At 40.2% G+C, this 20,009-nt stretch overlaps 1 protein-coding gene across 2 annotated transcripts in view; it reads right to left on the bottom strand.

Moving 5' to 3' along the window:
- Nucleotides 1-233: 233 nt before the first annotated feature.
- Nucleotides 234-20,009, bottom strand: part of marchf6 (membrane-associated ring finger (C3HC4) 6) — a 99,315-nt gene continuing 79,539 nt past the window's right edge. For both annotated transcript variants that reach the window (XM_072560650.1, XM_072560651.1), the window contains exons 19-26: nt 18,907-19,111; nt 14,512-14,581; nt 13,509-13,690; nt 9,622-9,756; nt 7,115-7,204; nt 6,105-6,237; nt 5,146-5,281; nt 234-578 (exon numbers count right to left, since the gene is read on the bottom strand). In XM_072560650.1, coding sequence (XP_072416751.1) covers nt 494-578; nt 5,146-5,281; nt 6,105-6,237; nt 7,115-7,204; nt 9,622-9,756; nt 13,509-13,690; nt 14,512-14,581; nt 18,907-19,111 — 1,036 coding nt within the window. In that variant the 3' untranslated portion in view covers nt 234-493. The remainder of the gene's footprint in view (nt 579-5,145; nt 5,282-6,104; nt 6,238-7,114; nt 7,205-9,621; nt 9,757-13,508; nt 13,691-14,511; nt 14,582-18,906; nt 19,112-20,009) is intronic.

The following is a 20,009-nucleotide window of genomic DNA, read 5'->3' as shown; positions in this document are numbered from 1 at the left end:
GACTATTGCGTGAAGATGACAAGTCATATGGAGAAATGTAACTGGTATAATGCACTGATAGGTTTGTTTCGCTTTTCCCTGTTAAAGAGTTATTCTTATTTCAGAGTATTAAAACACCAGTCAGTATGAACATTTCTTTTTTTAAAAAGTGAGCTCATGAAGTCTTCAAACACATCTTCACTGTATTGCTTCTGTGCCATTGTCACACTCAAAATGTAGGACAACAGTTCAAATAAAGTGATGACTACATTTAATAAATTAATATACATATTTTAAGATTTACAATGCACATTCATTTATCTTTAAGGGGCTCAGAATGTTCATTCTATTTACACATATACAGTTATCATCAACAACACTGGGGAAGAAAACGGGACAATATTGGGCTCTTTTTGCTGGACATTAGCAAAAATTGCATCGGAAGATGAGAAGGGGGCGGGCAGGAGGAGGAGGAAGAGCACACAGGAGGGATGGCAGGGTCAGTCAACATCCACTACTCTTCAGAAGGTGACGATGCCGTCATGGTTTGTTTACCCGTCCTTCGCTCATAGTTAACAAGCCGTTGACCAACAAGATACCTAGGTTTCAGATAAAACAAAAAAGGATATAAACATTACAACAAAGTAAGTAAATGTTTTTAAATAATAATACTTGAGGCGCATTTTGGAAGATACTGTTAAAAATATTTAGCCACATACTTAATCGAGTCAGCCCCTTGTGACATAAATATAGTGACTCGATAGTTCGGGGCACAGATAGGCGGTTTTGTGGGGGCGAGAGAGACTCACATTTGGTATGTTGCCTCCCAGGTGCAAGGGTACGTGACATCTCTGATCTTGTTTTCCGGGTCCTTAAAGTGGAGGGGGAACAGCCCGAAGTCGTGGTCCACATTGGCACCAACGACATAGGTAGGAATAGGGATGAGGATGTTAGGCAGGCTTTCAGGGAGCTCAGAGTTAGAACAAACAGTTGTTGTCTCTGGTTTGTTACCCATGCCACGTGATAGAGAGTCGAGGAATAGGGAGAGAGAGCAGTTAAATGCGTGGCTACAGGGATGGTGCAGGAGGGAGGGATTCCAGTATCTGGATAACTGGGGGTCTTTCTGGGGAAGGTGGAACCTCTATAAACAGGATGGTCTACACCTGAACCTGAGGGGCACCAGTCTCCTTGGGGGGTGGTTTGCTAGTGCTCTTGGAGGGGGGGGGGGGGGGGGGTGGTTAAACTAACTCTGCAGGGGCATGGGAACCTAGACTGTAGCTTTAGGGTGCAAGACCTGGGGTGTAGGGAGGTTAGAAACATGGCATCAATCTCAAAGGAGGGTGCCTGTAACAGGAAAGTGGCTTGAAGTGTGTATACTTCAATGCGAGAAGTATACGAAATAAGGTAGGTGAACTTGCAGCGTGGGTTGGTACCTGGGATTTCGATGTTGTGGCTATTACGGAGACATGGGTAGAACAGGGACAGGATTGGCTGTTGCAGGTTCCAGGGTTTAAATGTTTTAGTAGGGTCAGAGGTGGGGGTAAAAGAGGGGGAGGTGTGGCATTGCTTGTCAAAGATAGTATTACAGCGGTGGAAAGGACGATGGATGAAGACTCGCCATCTGAGGTAGTTTGGGCTGAGGTTAGGAATAGGAAAGGTGAGGTCACCCTGTTAGGAGTTTTCTACAGGCCTCCTAATAGTCCTAGAGACGTAGAAGAAAGGATTGTGAGGATGATTCAGGAGAAGAGTGAAAGTAATAGGGTGGTTGTTATGGGGGACTTTAACTTTCCTGATATTGACTGGGAAAGCTATAGCTCGAGTTTGTTAGATGGGTCGGTGTTTGTCCAATGTGTGCAGGAGGGTTTCCTGACACAATATGTAGACAGGCCAACAAGAGGTGAGGCCATACTGGATTTGGTTCTGGGTAACGAACCAGGCCAGGTGTTAGAATTGGAGGTAGGTGAGCACTTTGGGGACAGTGACCACAATTCAGTGACTTTTACTCTAGTGATGGAGAGGGATAAGTGTGCACTGCAGGGTAAGAGTTATAGCTGGGGGCAGGGAAATGATGCAGTGAGGCATGACTTAGGATGCGTGGCTTGGAAAAGTAGGCTTCAAGGGAAAGATGCAATCGATATGTGGAGCTTGTTTAAGGAGCAACTATTGAGTGTCCTTGATAAGTATGTACCTGTCAGGCAGGGAGGAAAGGGTCGTGTGAGAGAGCCGTGGTTTAATAAGGAATTGGAATCCCTTGTTAAAGGGAAGAGGGCGGCCTATGTAAAGATGAGGCGTGAAGGTTCAATTGGGGCGATTGAGAGTTATAAGGTAGCCAGGAAGGATCTAAAGAGAGAGCTAAGAGCAGCAAGGAGGGGACATGAAAAGTCCTTGGTTGGTAGGATTAGGGAAAACCCAAAGGCTTTCTATAGGTGTGTCAGGAATAAAAGAATGACTAGGGTAGGAATAGGTCCAGTCAAGGATAGTAGTGGGAAGTTGCGTATGGAGGCTGAAGAGATTGGGGAGACACTGAATGAATACTTTTCGTCAGTATTCACTCAGGAACAGGACATTGTTGCCAATGTGAATACTGAGTCACAATTAATTAGAATGGATGGCTTTGAGGTATGTAGGGAAGAGGTGTTGGAAATTCTGGAAAGGGTGAAAATAGATAAGTCCCCTGGGCCTGATGGCATTTATCCTAGGATTCTCTGGGAAGCAAGGGAGTAGATTGCAGAGCCATTGGCCTTGATTTTTATGTCCTCGTTGTCTACAGGAATAGTGCCAGAAGACTGGAGGATAGCAAATGTGGTTCCCTTGTTCAAGAAGGGGAGGAGGGATAACCTTAGTAATTATAGACCAGTGAGCCTCACTTCTGTTGTGGGCAAAGTCTTAGAGAGAATTGTAAGGGATAGGATTTATGAACATCTGGATAGGAATAATGTGATCAAGGATAGTCAGCATGGTTTTGTGAAGGGCAGATCGTGCCTCACAAACCTTATTGAATTCTTTGAGAAGGTGACTAAGGAGGTGGACAAGGGTAAAGCGGTAGATGTGGTGTATATGGACTTTAGTAAGGCGTTTGATAAGGTTCCCCATGATAGGCGACTGCAAAAAATACAGAGGTATGGCATTGAGGATGAGTTGGAGGTTTGGATTAGGAATTGGCTGGCTGGAAGACGACAGAGGGTAGTAGTTAATGGTAAAGGTTCATCTTGGAGTGCAGTTACTAGCAGTGTTCCGCAAGGATCTGTTTTAGGACCATTGCTGTTTGTCAATTTTATAAATGACCTGGAGGAGGGGCTAGAAGGTTGCGTGAGCAAGTTTGCGGATGATACGAAAGTCGGTGGAGTTGTTGACAGTGAGGAAGGATGTGGCAGGTTACAGCGGGATACAGATAAGCTGCAGAGCTGGGCAGAAAGGTGGCAAATGGAGTTCAATGTGGGTAAGTGTGAGGTGATTCATTTTGGTAAGAGTAATAAAAAGATGGGGTACTGGGCTAATGGTCGGATACTTGGTAGTGTGGAAGAGCAGAGGGATCTTGGTGTCCATGTACACAGATCTCTGAAAGTTGCCACCCAGGTAAATAGTGCGGTGAAGGCGGCATATGGCGTATTGGCTTTTATTGGTAGAGGAATTGAGTTCCGGAGTCCTGAGGTCATGTTGCAGTTGTATAAGACTCTGGTGCGGCCTCATCTGGAGTATTGTGTGCAGTTTTGGTCGCCATACTATAGGAAGGATGTGGAGGCACTGGAACGGGTGCAGAGGAGGTTTACCAGGATGCTGCCTGGTATGGTAGGAAGATCGTATGAGGAAAGGCTGAGGCACTTGGGGCTGTTTTTATTGGAGAAAAGAAGGTTTAGGGGTGACTTGATAGAGGTGTACAAGATGATTAGGGGTTTCGATAGGGTTGACCACGAGAACCGTTTTCCACGAATGGAGTCAGCTATTATGAGGGGGCATAGCTTTAAATTAAGGGGTGGTAGGTATAGGACAGATGTTAGGGGTAGATTCTTTACTCAGCGAGTCGTGAGTTCATGGAATGCCCTGCCAGTAGCAGTGGTGGACTCTCCCTCTTTATGGGCATTTAAACGGGCATTGGATAGGCATATGGAGGATAGTGGGCTAGTGTAGGTTAGGTGGGCTTGGATCGGCGCAACATCGAGGGCCAAAGAGCCTGTACTGCGCTGTATTTTTCTATGTTCTAGCGTGCATCAGCAAGACAGTCCAATGGAGAAATCCAGACCACCCTTCTCTTTCTACAACTTGCAGATTTAAAAAGTAATTTTAAAAACAAATTGACTTTGTGCTTCTCGACATCACAGGATAACAGGAAATTAAGATACATCTTCCTAATGTGCATAAGATATTGACATCAATTCTGATTGCCATCTAGGATGGAATCATTCCAGAAATACAGACTCATCTTTCATTTAATTCCTGGGAGATATTGCCCACACTAGTTTCAACAAACCAGTAAGACAAGACAGCAACGCTCTTCTGTTCCCATTATTGAGCAGCACACAAATGCACTGTACAAGTGGTGGTGATCTAGACCAAGGGCAGTCTCACTGTTCATTTCTCCACACGTCAATATGCAGCACTTTCCTGTTGTGTTTTAAATGATTACAATATTCACAAATATGAGTGGGAAAAGGCATACATGGTGCAGTTTCTTGGTTGTTTCCTCATGCTTAAGGGATCACAGTCATTTTTCTGAAGATTATACTGCCTATAGGAAGTCATTGTACCTTGAGGTTTTAACGCCTTAGTCATCAAAAATGCACTGTTGACCATGGGATCCTGAAGATGGGATCCTTACCCTGGTGACATGAAAAAGGGATAGCACAACTGGGGTCTCAAATGACCCAGTTACCCAAAGATACTGCCAAATCAAAAACCTACGAAAAGTTTATTCAAGTTTTCACATATTATAATTAACCATGAATAAGAGAGTGCAAGCCTATAATCTAATCTCAAGAACAGATGAAATTTCTGTGGCTTAACATTAACATTTCATTAGTAAGTGAACAACATTGAATTCAATTGTAAGTATGCATTAAACTACATTTAGATCTTTGATTGGACAGATTCATGTTGAGAAAATAATACAAATGTTTTACTAATTTTATTCTCTGGTCAATGGTGAGCCATTCAGTAATGTACACTTACTTGTCGTTTTTAATGTGCTCATAGAGGCGCTTGAACTGTCGGATTTGGAAGGACAGGACCCCCATCAGTATCACAACCATGAGAAGCAATGGATAAATTCGACGCTGGACTAAGTTCTGCATCTCAGTAGTTACACCTACATGTTGCAGTGGGGAACAAAAGGACAAGTTAAATTTATACTGAATACATTGCATACACAAACAAATTGGAAATCAAACAATTTATTTCTGGGGTATGATTCAAAATCACTGGCAAAGTTTGAAACAGATTTTTTTATTCAAAACAATTAACAACGGATTCTGGAGACTAAAACACACAAAAGCAGAAACTGCTGGAGAAACACCAGTTTGGCAGCATCAGTGGAGAGGAAAAAAACAGACCTAAAACAGCTCTTAAGGAGAGTCACTGTACTCAAAACATTAATTTCTCCACCAATACTGCCAGGCCTGCTGAGTTTCTCCAGCAATTTCTATTTTTGCGTTTCAGATTCTTTAAACAGTTTAATCATGTCTACTAATACAGTTATTTCAATATTTTAAAGCAGAAATTGTTTTAGTGACAAAGCTAAAATGATTAGTTTGTCCCATGCAAAGATGTGAACCATTACCTGGCAACTTTATGAAATATTCATACAGGCTATAAATGTTTTAATGAAAAGGATTTACTTATACTATCTTATCTATAGATGGCTTCAACTATTACAATACATACTGCTGGATACATTTATTCAACAAATATACCCAAGATAGCAGTGACTTCACTATATAATAATGGAGAAAGTACATTCAGAAAAAGTACATTTACACTCCATTTTTGAACTTTAACATCTAAATAAAGAAAAGCTCAGACAGCCAGAAGGTCTCGAGCAGAATAATGTATCAATAAACACTGTCAAGCAAGCAGTCATTCCAACAAATAGTTTTAAGGAAGCAATCCCAGGCAAATGATTCAGTACCTACCCAGTAGGGGCACAATTCCAGCAGCTATGACATATGGCAGGCAGAGTGATAACAGCAGCACCGCAATAACTGGTGCTGCAAGTTTGCAAATTATAAAATGCAAATCAATATTTCGAATTCCATTTGCATAGACCTAAAAAAAGGAAGTTTATGCTGATTTATACGTTCACATACAAGCAGCATTGTGTTAATTCTACTATTTCGAAACATAACTTAATGTAAACAAGTATGAAAACCTACTGGTGCAGGACAGATGCGATGCAACCTCAAGGTAATTAACTGGCAACATTTGATTTCCTAGCCTTACCGAGGAGGGTGAAGAATAACAATAAAAGTTAAGAAGCATTCTAACTGCCGATATAGACTTGTTTGCCCCTGTTTATAAAGTCACACCTGCCAACAATTTTGGGATATAGCCTATGTCTTCTAGGACTTTATAGAAAGAGTTTGCGTATGTGGCAGTGAAATCAAAGGTAATCACAGCACTAACTCAAAATGATGTGAGCTTGAATATATAAAGTCTATTATAAAAGTAGTACTTTAGAATTACTGCAATAATGGCCTCTGCCTGAACACATTAAAGCAAACTAAAAAATTTAACAAATTTAAATGAATTAACAACAAAGCTCCTTCAGTACCCAACAGTAACAAAGGAAAATTCTTTTCCATTTTACAAGTTTCTATCAATACTGATACTAACTGCAACTGTGACATTGAAATCAGTTGCTGATTTGGAAAATAATTGAGTATTGACAGAGATGGTAGTAGAAGAGAGTACAATATAGTAATTTAAGAAATATTTAGGCAGGTTTGTGGATGGGACAGGTATGGAGGGAAATGGACCAACTGCAGGCAACTGGGACTAGTTTAATTGTGAAAACTGTGCAGCATGGACAGATAGGGCCGAAGGGTTTGTTTCCATGCTATAGAGCTCTATGACTCTATGACAGCAACAAAGCAAATCATTTCCTCTAAAATTTCTACTGCATACATTTTTTTTTCAATTTTACCTGCTCTATGACAGTTTTCAGCCACCACTGAGGTCCCATCAGTGTTATAGCAGCAATTATTTTAGCATGGAGAACACCAAGAGCCCAATCCTGTTACAAAAGCAAAATATCAGAATCCAAAAAAATGGAACAAGTGGTTATATACTTAATTAGAAAGACCATCCCTCCCACAAACTGTTTTCCCGAATGGAAAATCTTCAAAACGTGAACATGACTCAAATCACAATACTTACTGGATTAAGTTCTCTGTAAAGGAGTAACCAAGAGGCATAATCGACTGGAAGATTTGCCATTTTCATTGTAAATTTAGTTATACAATGTGTAAAGTGTTGGTTAGCCTCTAGAAATCATAATAGGTTTATGTAATATAGTAGAGATATAGTTTGGTTTTATGTCCTTCAGTTGTATTGAGGAAAAATTATAATATATAAAGGTATAAATAGCAGGAGTTCTTAATTGTGATCTCAAGATTTGTACCAGAAAAGTACAGATGTGCAGGTGCCAGAAAGACAGCATGGAGTTCTGCTGTAACATGATCCATAAACCATTGCAGCTCTGACCCAGACTTGCACATAAAAGGAAGACAAACTAATGGAATGATAACCAAAAGGCAGTGTTGGCAAGGATTGGAAGTATAATCACGAGTTGACTGGTGTAAATTCAACTGTCAGCTGCTAGTATGTTAAAATATTTGGTTCTAGAAACAGCCTGGCAGTTTAATGTACCCTTGAATAGTTTCTCAAACATTTTAACTCAGTTTGAGTGGCAGTAGTCTAAACTGCCCAGTGCACCACTGAAGAAACACTGCCTTCTTGTCACAGGTTTGGATCTCTTAGATGAGGCATTAAAATAGAAATTCCCTTTAGTTGCATGGGAAAATTCCATAAAACCTTTCAGAAAACCAGAGTACACCCAATGTTCCTTTTCACTACATCCTGAAACACTGCTTGAAGCAGATCAACTGGAATTTGACTGTCTGGTATGGAACACTGGAAAAATACAAGCTGCATGTGTCTCCAAAACTGGATATCAAAAATAATGCACTGGATATAAAGTGCACAGTAATATGTAAACTGCACATTTAGATTACTTACAGTATGGAAACAGGCCCTTTGGCCCAACAAGTCCACACCGACCCGCCGAAGCGCAACCCACCCAGACCCATTCCCCTACATCGAGCCCTTCACCTATCACTACGGGCAATTTAGCATGGCCAATTCACCTAACCGGCACATTTTTGCACTGTGGGAGGAAACCAGAGCACCCAGAGGAAACCCACGCAGACACGAGGAGAATGTGCAAACTCCAAACAGGCCTGAGGCGGGAATTGAAGCCAGGTCTCTGGTGTTGTGAGGTAGCAGTACTAACCACTGTGCCATTGTGCTGCCCACTTTTTCTAAAAATGCTTAATCTGCGTCTTGTAATCCTTTCTGAAGTATTTAGAGGAAGTAAGGAAAAAATGCAAGCTATTTTCTCTGACTCTGCATTTCTGTCTAAAGTAGTTTCTAATGATAGGAGTCCAGAAACTGATTCAGATGCTGTGCTGAAAGAAACCAAACGATTTGACTGACATGGAGTGGCAGCAGATAGAGCTTAATTTCGATAAATGTGAGGTATTGCATTTTGCTAAGGCAAACCAGGCAGGACTTACACAGTTAATGGTATGGCCCTGGGAAGTGTTGCAGAACAAAGAGAACTAGGGTGCAGGTGCATTGTTCCTTGAAAGTTAAGTCACAGGTAGGCAGGGTGGTGTGGTGATAGTGCTTGGCACGCTTGCCTTCATTGGTCAGAACGTTGAGTATAGGAGCTTGGACATCATGCTGCGGCTGTACAGGACTTTGGTTAGGCCACTTTCAGAATATGGCATACAATCCTGATTGCCCTTCTACAGGAAGGATGTAGTTAAACATGAGATGCCCCAGAAAAGGCTTACAAGGATGTTGCCAGGACTGGAAGATTTGAGTCATAGGTACAGGCTGAATAGGCTATGGCTCTTTTCCCCAGAAGTAATTGGAGGCTAAGAGGTGATCTTAGAGGTTTTTAAAATCACTAGGGGCACAGGTAGGGTGAATGGCCAAGGTCTTTTTCCTACAGTGAGGAGTCCAAAATTAGAGTGCAATAGATTTGAGCTAAGAGTGGAAGGGTCTGACACAAAGGTTCTAAAACAGGCACAAAACAAATGATCAGATAAGCTTGCTTTTCTTTAGTATATACAGAACCACCTAGATTACCTGAACGAGATGGGTGAGTACTTTGTTTGGATAAGAGAGTTCGGATAACTGATGTTGTTCTGTGATTAAAGTACTTATAAAATATTAAAAACCGTTCTAAAAGTTCCATCCTGTTTTTAAGATCTTATGCCTAACGAAGATATAATTTATGTTCACATTAAATGGATATCAATTTGAATTATTTCCATAGTTCCTCTGCCAATATGTTTTGTGGGATGTGTTAATTATTTTGTGTAGGCAACGTGACAAAGAATATACTGAAGGCACTTCACATACCTGCCATGGGTAAAAGAGTGGTGTCTGATCCAGAGGGACCCTCAAGGGGGCGACAATAACTAGTTCAAACAAGAGTCCTAAAAGAAGAGGTACCATTCCAGCTAGAAGCAAAGCCACAACTAGTGTCTTAACGATCTGCAGAAAAAACAAAGCAAAACTATTCATGCATTTTCAGTCACATTCTTCTTCAATTGTCAGCTGTAAATATACTTGGGGAAGTGTATTAGAGGAAGTATACTAATGGTATTGCTGGTTTAGTAATCCAGAGATCTAGGCAAAATTCGGTGAAGCCAGGTTCAAATGCCACCATGGCATATGGGGAAAACGGAATCAGTAAAAACCTGGAAGCAGAAGTTTATTGATGACCATGAAACCATTGCCGATCATTGTTAAAACCCAAAATGATTCACCAGTGTCCAGATGAACAGTAATATGGCTGACCATATTGAAATGCCTTAAAAAGTTATATGGGCTGGTAGAGACTCAAAACATAAGGAACAAAACTGGACAGATCTCCTAGTGTCAATTATGGCACTGAGAATGACCTGTCGATGCTGCAAAGTCTTCATGATTAATAGCTTGGGGTTGGGGCAGCACAGTGGCTCAGTGTTTAGCACTGTTGTCTCTCAATGCCAGGGACCCGGGTTCGATTCCCGCATCAGACAACTGGGTGTGGAGTTTGCACATTGTCCCCATGTCTGCGTGGGTTACCTCTGGGAGCTCCGGTGCATTAGTCTGGGGTAAATGAATGGAGAGTAATAGGGTGGGGGAGTGGTTCTAGGTGGGTTACTCTTCAGAGGGCCAGTGTGGACTTGTTGGGCCGAAGGGCCTGTTTCCATACAGTAGGGATTCTGTGAAAACAGTGGCAAAACTAAGAAATGTTTCACAGTCTACTGAAGCAGCAACATGACTTGGTTATAACTCTACAATACCTTACAATAAATGTGTGAGACAGCATCAATGGCAGGACAGACCCAACAGAGGTGGTGGCACAGCGGTATACAGGTGGGAGGAAGTTGCATTGGGAGATCACAAAGTCTGATGGCATAAGGTCAAACATGAGCAAGGAAACGTTGTGATTAAATCAGGGTCACTCAGCTCCCCATCTCCTTACAGTCTTGATCCAAACATGGACAATGGGTTGAATTCCGTCACCTTAGAGTGTGGCATCAAGGAGCCTGAACAAAACTAGAATAAATGGGAATGGGGGGAACGCACCATTGGTAAGAGTCATACCCTGCACAATAGAAGATGGTTGCGGCTATTGGAGATCAGTAAAATTATCTCCAGGTCATCTTTGCAAGTGCGTCTCAAGGTAGACAGTGCCCAATCAACTTGTTCAGAAGTGTTATCCCATACCTCTGGAGCAGCTGAATCTGGGCCTCTTGGTCCAGAGGTAGGGAAACTACCACTGCATCACAAGAGACTAAGAGTTCCCCAGTGTACAGTCTCAAGCCCAACCATCTTTGGCGGTTGCATCAGCTACCTTCCAATTAGCAACTGTCGCCTTGGGTTAAAATTTAACACCAAGTACACAAAGGATTTTTTTTGATATTTTTGAATCGACCTGTTTAGTAATGTGATGATACACATCTGGAGAAGGTGGGACTTGAACAAGAAAGTTCTTGAAATTGTACAAATTGATCTTCCTTTTTGTACAATATACTTTCCCCTTTCAAACGTTTATATCGGTGCTGGTGAATTTTTGATGCTGAGTTTTATTATTTTTGTCCTCAGGGTTAGGAATCACTAGAATTCCTTTTTCTTTCACTCAAGAATACCGTGCAATCAGCTCCAAAAAAATCAATATAGTTTATCATTTAACAAGTAGTGTGATATTGCCGTGAACTAAACAGTACATAAATCTTTGTCATAGCCATGGGTTTAAAAAAGGAACAGATTTACCCCTCACCTGGACAGAACACAATGGTATGGTCAGGTGCCTACTGCTTGGCACCTTACATTGGGTTTGGAAGGTGCCACTGAAACAGCTTTGGTGAGTAGCCACATTGCATCTCAAAGCACATTGCTGCAACTGTTTGCAGTTATTGCAGGAAGTGAACTCTTAAGCCGGTGGATAGGGTGCCCATTAGTGGGCTACTTTGTCTTGAAGTTGGAGTTGCAAAGTTGCTGGAGCAACACTCATTCAGACTAGCAGACTGTATTTTAACATAAGTCTGACCTGTCTTGTAGAGGGTGGACAGGGGAGTTAGATAATGAGTTACTTGCTTCAGAATTCCTAGCCTCTGACCTGGTCTTGCAGTCATTTTAAAAACATAGAACACAATGTGGCAAGACTCCATAGTTCTGTGCCATATTCCCACCTCCACCAAAAACATTACATGCACATATCTGTGACTGCAGTAATAAATACTATCAATAATATTTCGCTGGGCACCATAAAAATAAAAGTGTAAAAATTCAAAGGATTATACTTATTTTATATCATTTATTCGAAGTTTAGGTTTGTGTCAGTGTAAAAGTGGAAGTTGCTTGTCTGAAGTCAATAACTAATTTATGTTTTAAAGTAACCATTGTGATTAGTTTTCCAACAGTTTTTGAGACCTGGCTTTACAGTGAACGGGATTTTGCGCACCACTGGTGGACTTCTGTTTATCTTACACTGTATTGTGACCCAGCAAGGTAAATAATGGTGACTCAAGCTTTGTTAGAGATCTGAAACTTGATTTTTATGAAGCTCAAGGGAAACTTCATAGCTTAAAGAGGGAGGCTTTTGGTTTCAGTTTTAATTTGAGTTTTCAGCAGTCCTCTGAAATCCTTGGAACAGAACAGTTGTATGGACCTGTGCTCCTGAGAAGAAAGAATACATAGTGAACTAGGCTCTTAGAATGAAGTGTTATAGTTAACCCCAGACTAGAAGCGTTGGGATAAAACCTCAAACAGGTTGCTGAAAGCAAACTGCATTTAAGCTCAGGTATGTGACAATTTCAGGAAGCTATCTGCAATGCTAATCTAAAATCTTATGGTCACAGGTTACTTAAATCTACCAAGCTGTTAGATACAGGGACCCTGAAGAGACTATTATATACCAGAGGTACCCAGGATATACAACAAAGACAGTTGTTGTCCCTTTAAAATTTTGAATTTTATTACAGGTGGATGATTTGGTCTTTTATTATTCATTCACAGGATTTATTACTCATCATGAAGGACAATAAGAGTCAATATAAGTCACATGTCAGCCAGACCAGGCGAAGGTGGCATATTCTTCCCTAAATGACACTGATAAACCAAGTGGCTTTTTCTGACAATTGACAATGGTTTCATGGTCATCATTAGACTCTTAATTCCAGTTTTTCTTACTGAATTCAAATTCCACTATCTTCTGTGGTGGGACTCAAATTTGAGACCCCATAACAATGCCTGTGTCTCTGGATTAAATGTCCAGTGATAATACCACTAGGCTGTCACCTTCCAGATAATTCTATTTTTCTGCTTGGTTTTCATTGCTTCTGTTAATAAACTAATTTTATTGTCAAAGCAAAATCTGCAACATTGTATGTTTATATTTCAGTGAAAGACTACTTTGCTAAATCCAAAACAAATCAACATATGATCCATCTAGCCAGACCTGTATTATATGACTTTGCCTTCTGACAACATCAGCCAGAGTCATCATAATAATATGCTGACAGAACCAAGAATAATTGTGCCAACTGTAGCAGTTCTGTGAATTTATTTTTAAATTATTACTTTATAGAAATATTTGGTTTAACATTTTACTTTAAAAAAACTCCTTCTGATTTCCATGCTACGTGCCTGAATTACAGCAATAGTTAAGCTTTCTACAGTACTCTATGCATGTCCTGAATATGTACTTAGTAAGCAAAAACAGGACCAATTTAAATTCAGGTGAACTGACTCACCATGAGGGACCATTCTTTTAGTTTCTGAAAAATAACATCTCGCCCCTGTGGCATCCATGCTGCTAACACTGTAATTGCTCGTATAGTCAACCAGCAGATATACAATCCACAGGCGGCTGTATATAGCTCGTGGATTTTGGCACTCCCAGTCCAAAATGACATAATCCAACGGCCTGCTGAAACTGGAAACAAAATAAGCGCCAGAAGGGTGTGACTGCTTGAATGCAATACACAACACAGTAAAATTAACTACATTACAGTTCAACAAGACGACAAGGCTTAGGAACATCTTTCGGGACTTAAATTAACATCGGCTTCTGAATGATTCAACTGGAGCTTTTAAAGCTTAGATGTCTGGAATCACAATTCACCCAAACTAATACCCACATTCTGAATGTCTAAAGGCCATTAATTGCAGTTTGCCTGGAAGATCATTTAAAACAACCATTAATATTAAGCAAAATGGAACCTAATTATTTTGTTATTTTAAATTCTACTGAATTGTGTTATTCAATTCATCTTAATTATCATCCAATCAATACCATTTGAATATTCCATTTTAAAACCCACCTAAGTCTCCTCTTAATCATGTAGATTCCAAAATTTTAATTACTTAAATTTTCCTCAGTCTTGTGTACATACACCCACTTTTGATGATCTTTTCAAATCCACTTCTAATGTGTCAATGTTACTTTTGGAATGGTGACCCACATTCCGAGGTGGCTCAAGATCTTGAAGAACATTTATTGGTATCTACAACTTGAAATCCACACTATTAGAGGTGGCCAAGAGATTTTTAAAGAACCATTGACATATGACTGCTATTCACTGCTCTCTGATACCCCCGCACTTAAACATGTTTTAAGGTATGTAATAAACACAACATAATCCTCTCATATTTTTATACAGGGTATCAGGAAAGAATACATTCTGGAGAAGTCTTATGATGAACTGCAAGTATGCTCATAAGAGTTATTTCAAGGGATATTAAATATTCACGTACCTGGTAAAGTGAGACAGATGAGACTGGCAATCAACAACGTCACACACATTAAAATTACCAGTAGTAGAATCTAGATGAAATAAGGAACAAATTTTTCTAAAATACATGCCAAAACATTTATTTCCAAGCCAATGAGAATGCTTACATCAAAATACTTCAACGGTACAGACCTGGCTTGAAAGCAAATTACAATATTTTGATCAGAACTCTTAAGTTTGTATACCATTGAAACTTCAATAAGGGAGGGCAGGTTCAATTTTCAATGATTTGGAGATGCCAGTGTTGTACTGGGGTGTACAAAGTTAAAAATCACACCAGTTTATAGTCCAATCAGTTTATTTGAAAGCACTAGCTTTCGGAGCACTGCTCCTGACCACCTGATGAAAGAACAGCGCTCCGAAAGCTAGTGCTTCCAAATAAAGCCGTTGGACTATAAGCAGGCATGGTGCGATTTTTAACTCAATTTTAAATGATAGCTTACTGCCACGAAACAAATTGAGTTCTTGGGCTAGAGTTTCCGCATTGGACACAACCGAGAAGTTGTCAGTTAAACTAGAGTTCAAGTTCCTGATTAAAAAGTTTGTGCATTATCACAAATGCAAAATCTTGCATGCACCAGTGCAGTGAAATAGAATAATTTGTTTTCTTCTTTCCATTGAAATATATTCACTGGTTCATTTAAAAGCGGTAACTTAGTTCAATTTTATTACAATAGAAAAGGAGTAAATTCAAATTTGTTTTTGATGACATGCCCAACTCCCCCAGTGGAAATATGTTTTGAAATCACTGAAAATAACTCTCAAAAGCTATAATGGACTATTTACTACTTTCATTGCTACCCACCAATTTCCTAGAAAATTAAATAATTGGTAGATAGTGCTACTGATTTTTGAAAAATAAAAATCAGATGCCCTGAATCAGCAGAATTGCATGATGCAGACCATCAAGCCATGTTTTCAAAAATGAGTTATTAAAAAAAGGACACTATGAATTGATTAACTTTATAAAGGTTAATTAAGGTCTAATTAGCTCAGTCGTCAGGACAGCTGATTTGCGATGCAGTGTGATGCCAACAGTTCAACTCCTGCACCGGTTGAGATTACCATGAATCTGAAGCGTAGTGACCTTCCGGTTAAACTCACTACCAGTCGCCCCTCTGTCTCTCTAATGAGAACAAATTGGAGTAAAATACATGCCAAAACATTTAATTCCAAGCCCTCTGGGGCTATGGTAACTTTACAAAACACAAATTTCAATCAGAAATATCCTTGGGTTTTTGCAGCCATTTTCAAATGGATTTGTTTAACAGTTTACAATTTATTCACTTACCAAAGAATAATGAGTAAGCAATAGTAATTTAAAAAAGTTTACCTCCCAATGTGTGGTTTGAGACCATGACTTCGAGCATAAAGCAGATTACTTATTAACTGAGCTAGGTGAGAAATTCCTACACAAAAGGTTTCCCACTTGGCACATGTGATGCACTGGAAAGTCAAACTTACTCACAAAGTAAAGCAGAAATTTGAACTGGGATGTGATGCACAGCAACCACATGCAGCCTACATGTTAGATACTCATGCTAATGAACTAGAAAGACAACAGGATCAGGTGCTCACGCACCAGCAGCATTAGTTAAAACCTAGTACACATGCTCTAGAGATCCTGACACCTTTGATTTGTAGTGGAATTCAGAAATTAATTCAGACGAAATTATTTTGTCAATGCTGACAATTATAACATAGAAACAGGGCCTTAAGCCCAAAAGGTCTGTGCTGACCACGATGCCATGCCCATCTGCCTGTAAATAGCCTATATCCCTCTGCTGCCTACCTGTTTGCATTTATCCGAATGCCTCAAACATTATCATCGTATCTGTTTTGACCAAGCCCTCTGGCAGTGCATTCCAGGCACCCACTCCCCGTGGAAAAAAAATTGTCTTCCATGTCGCTTCTATACTTTCCCCTCCAAATATGTCTAACTAAAAGTTTATTCAGCTGCAACACAATTTGCCAGCTTCTATATTCAATGCAGGCAATAAAGGCATGCATGCCGTATGCCTTCTTTACCTCAATATCCACTTGTGTCATCACTTTCAGGGAGCTGTGGACTTGCATTCTTAGATCTCTTTGAATAGCAATGCTCTCAAGAGTCCTCCCATTTACTGCATACTTCCTTCCTGCATTTGACCTCATAAAATGCATCACTTCACATTTGCCCAGATTAAATTCATCTGCCATTTCTCTGCCAAACAATCCATATCTTGCTCTATCCTTTGACAACCTTCCTCACTCCTAAACACCATCAATTTTCATGTTGTCTGCAAACTTACTATTCAGATTACATATATTTTCAACTTGAACATTTACATATATTACAAACAACAGATATCCCAGAACCAATCCTTGCTGAACACCACTGTTCACAGACATCCAATCAGATAAACACCCTTCCACAGCCTTCTGTAAAACAATTTTGTATCCAACAAAACATGAATCCCACATGACTCAATCTGCTGGACTAGCCTACCATTAGGGACCTTGTCAAATGTTTTAGTTCTGGTCTAACACTGAAGTTGCATTCCTCTGCAACCTCACACTATAGAAAATTGTGCCATGGAAAACTGCTATACTTGTTCAGTACAAAGTTTGCGTTGTAGCCAATTTGCATTGACAAAACGTGCGTTGTATCAGAATGACTTGGACTGCCCTACCCTCAATTAATTTTGTCATTTTCTCAAAGAACTCAAATTGGAGACAAGCCCGCCCCTACACAAAGTCATGCTGACTAATCCTAATGAGTCCATTGCTTTCCAAATGCAAGTATAGTATGTTGCTAAGAATTTTCTCTGACATTCTCCCCACCACTGATGCAAGACTCACCAGCCAATAATTTCCTGGATTATCTCTGTGCACTTCTTAAACTAAGGGACAACACTGACAATTCTCCAGTTTTCTAGCACCTCACCGGTGGTTAAAAAGGATATAAAGATCTCTGTCAAGGCCCCAGCAACCTCCTCCTTTGCCTCCCTCAGTATCTCGGATAGGTCCCATCAGGCCCTTAATTTATCTGCCTTAAAATTGTCTAAGACATCCAACATCATTTCCTCCTTAACATTGAGATATCCCAAAATAACATATCCCTCCCTAATTTATCACTGTCCATGTTCTTCTCCTTGGTGAATTCTGATGCAAAGTGCACATTTAGGACTTCACCCGCTTCCTCTGGCTCAACACAAATTCCCTTTGCCCTTGAGTGGACCTACCCATTTCCTAGCTAATCTCTTGCTCCGAACAGATGGATGAATACTTGTCACAGACACTTTATGACCCCTTTTCAACCTCTTAACTCATTGTTTAAGTTCTTTCCTATTTCCTTCATCTTCTTCAAAGGCCTTGTTAGATTTCAGTTTCCTAAACCTTACATATGCTTCCTTTTCCATATTAACTCACCTTTCAATAACTCTCATCATTCAGGGTTCCAAACTTTTGCCATCTTTATCTTTTATCCTCACAGGAACATGCCGAATCTAAACTCCAATCAACTGTTATTAAAAGACTCCCACCTATCAGATGTGGATTGTGCCGCACCAACCACCTCCCCCAATCTAATTTTGCCTCTTCCTGCCTAATATGGTTGTAATTCACCCAATTTACACTTTCACTTGTGGATCAATCTATTCCTCATCCATAGCTATCTTAAAACTTAGGATTAATGTTATGATTATGATCTTTTTCTAAAACTTCCATCAGCTAGGTTCATTGCCCAATTCAAGGTCTAGTATGGCCCCTTCCTCGACTATCCACACATTGTTTCAAGAAACTATTCTGGCTGCACCAAATTCTGCCCAATCTAAGGCCTTTCAGGTGTAACCCTTCTTCAGGCTACATCCGAAATGTCGACTTCTCCACCTCCTGACTGGCTTGCTGTGTTCTTCCAGCCTCCTGCCTATTTTGGATTCCAGCATCTGCAGTTTTTTTTGTCTCCAATCTAAGACCTTGGCACTAAAGGAGCTCAGTCAGTACTGAACAAGTTAAAATTACCCACATCTTACTATGATCTGCTCACATATCTGTTCCTCTATCTCCCACTGGCTTTTGCAGGCTTGTTGTTTAGCCCCATCACAGTGACTGCACCTTTTTTTTTATTCACAAGTTCTACTCATTTCACGCTCTCTCATCTTCAAAACCACAACAGACAATAACTACTCCACATTCCCGTGCAAGAGTAAACTTTCAACACTATCTGTCGGTCCTTTTTAAAAGCAGGAATTTACTCTTCAAGCATTTATGATCCTGTGACACACAGACAAAAAATTTACACTTATGCTTATATCGTTAAAGAATTTTGACGATAATTATGCCATAAACCTAGGTTGAAACTTTAGAAGTCACTTACTCTCAGAGGAAACTGCAAAGGCTTCCGATAGGGTTGAAAGCCTACAGGCCCACCCTGCTGCAGTATGGCCTGGTGAGCTGCATGAAGTCCTTCCCCTACTACAGGGATGGCATTGTTATTGCGAGCTTGCTGGTTATTGTTTGCCTGTTGGTTCGCATTGTTCTCATTTTCCTCCTGGTCTCCGAGTAAGTATGAATGGAGGTCCCTATCAGCATGAAGAAAATGCATTCAAGATATTAAACAATAAGAAATCCTGAAGTTTTATACAACCTGTTTTGCAGCAAATGGATTTACTCGGTAATTATTGTGTCTATATAGTATTCATTCCGCTGAATTTATTCTTAAAAGATGTCTATCAGTGATACACATCAGAATTTCTGTACCTGGATAGACTAGATCAAAAAACCATGAGCATTACTGCTCCCAAAACTGAAAATTGTGGAATTTGCACATGCACATTTAAATATGTTCATCTAGAGACTGCTATTGGTGATTCTATGTTTCTTTAGAGGGTGTGTTGTTCTTTGCATAAAGCTTTTTGTTTTACAATTAACATTTACCATAGTCTGATATGTATACCATGAATACTTTGTTTATCAAGTAACATTTAAAATTAAATGTGAAGGGACACAGTTATTTTTTGTTCTGGTGTGTTGTCTACACGAATAAAGTTTTTAGCTGCCTACCCTGATGCAATTCCCTCAACTTACAGCTAGATTAAAATTGATGGTGTGAAAGGAGAAACCTGTGCCAGCAATCACTAATTCAACATGAGCAGCTTTCCCCAAGCACAGCAGCAAGCACCAATGCTTGCAATCAGCACACAGCAATTAGATCTCACCTAATTTCTAAGATGAGTGAAAGCTTCCTTAAGTCAGAGAATCGTAGAGATTTACAGCACAGAAACATCCTATGGCCCAACTCACCCATGTCGACCAGATATCTTATACTAATCTAGTCCCATTTGCCAGCACATGGCCCATATCCCTGTAGACCCTTCCTATTCAAATACCCATGCAGATGCCTTTTAAATGTTGTAACTGTACCAGCCTCCACTACCTCATCTGGACTTTGAAATCCAAGTGTTATCACTTAGAAAATCC

Source organism: Chiloscyllium punctatum, chromosome 41, assembly GCF_047496795.1.
Source record: "Chiloscyllium punctatum isolate Juve2018m chromosome 41, sChiPun1.3, whole genome shotgun sequence".
Lineage (NCBI taxonomy): Eukaryota > Metazoa > Chordata > Chondrichthyes > Orectolobiformes > Hemiscylliidae > Chiloscyllium > Chiloscyllium punctatum.
Note: the sequence above shows the minus strand (reverse complement) of the source record. Positions and strands in the feature narration are given on the sequence as shown.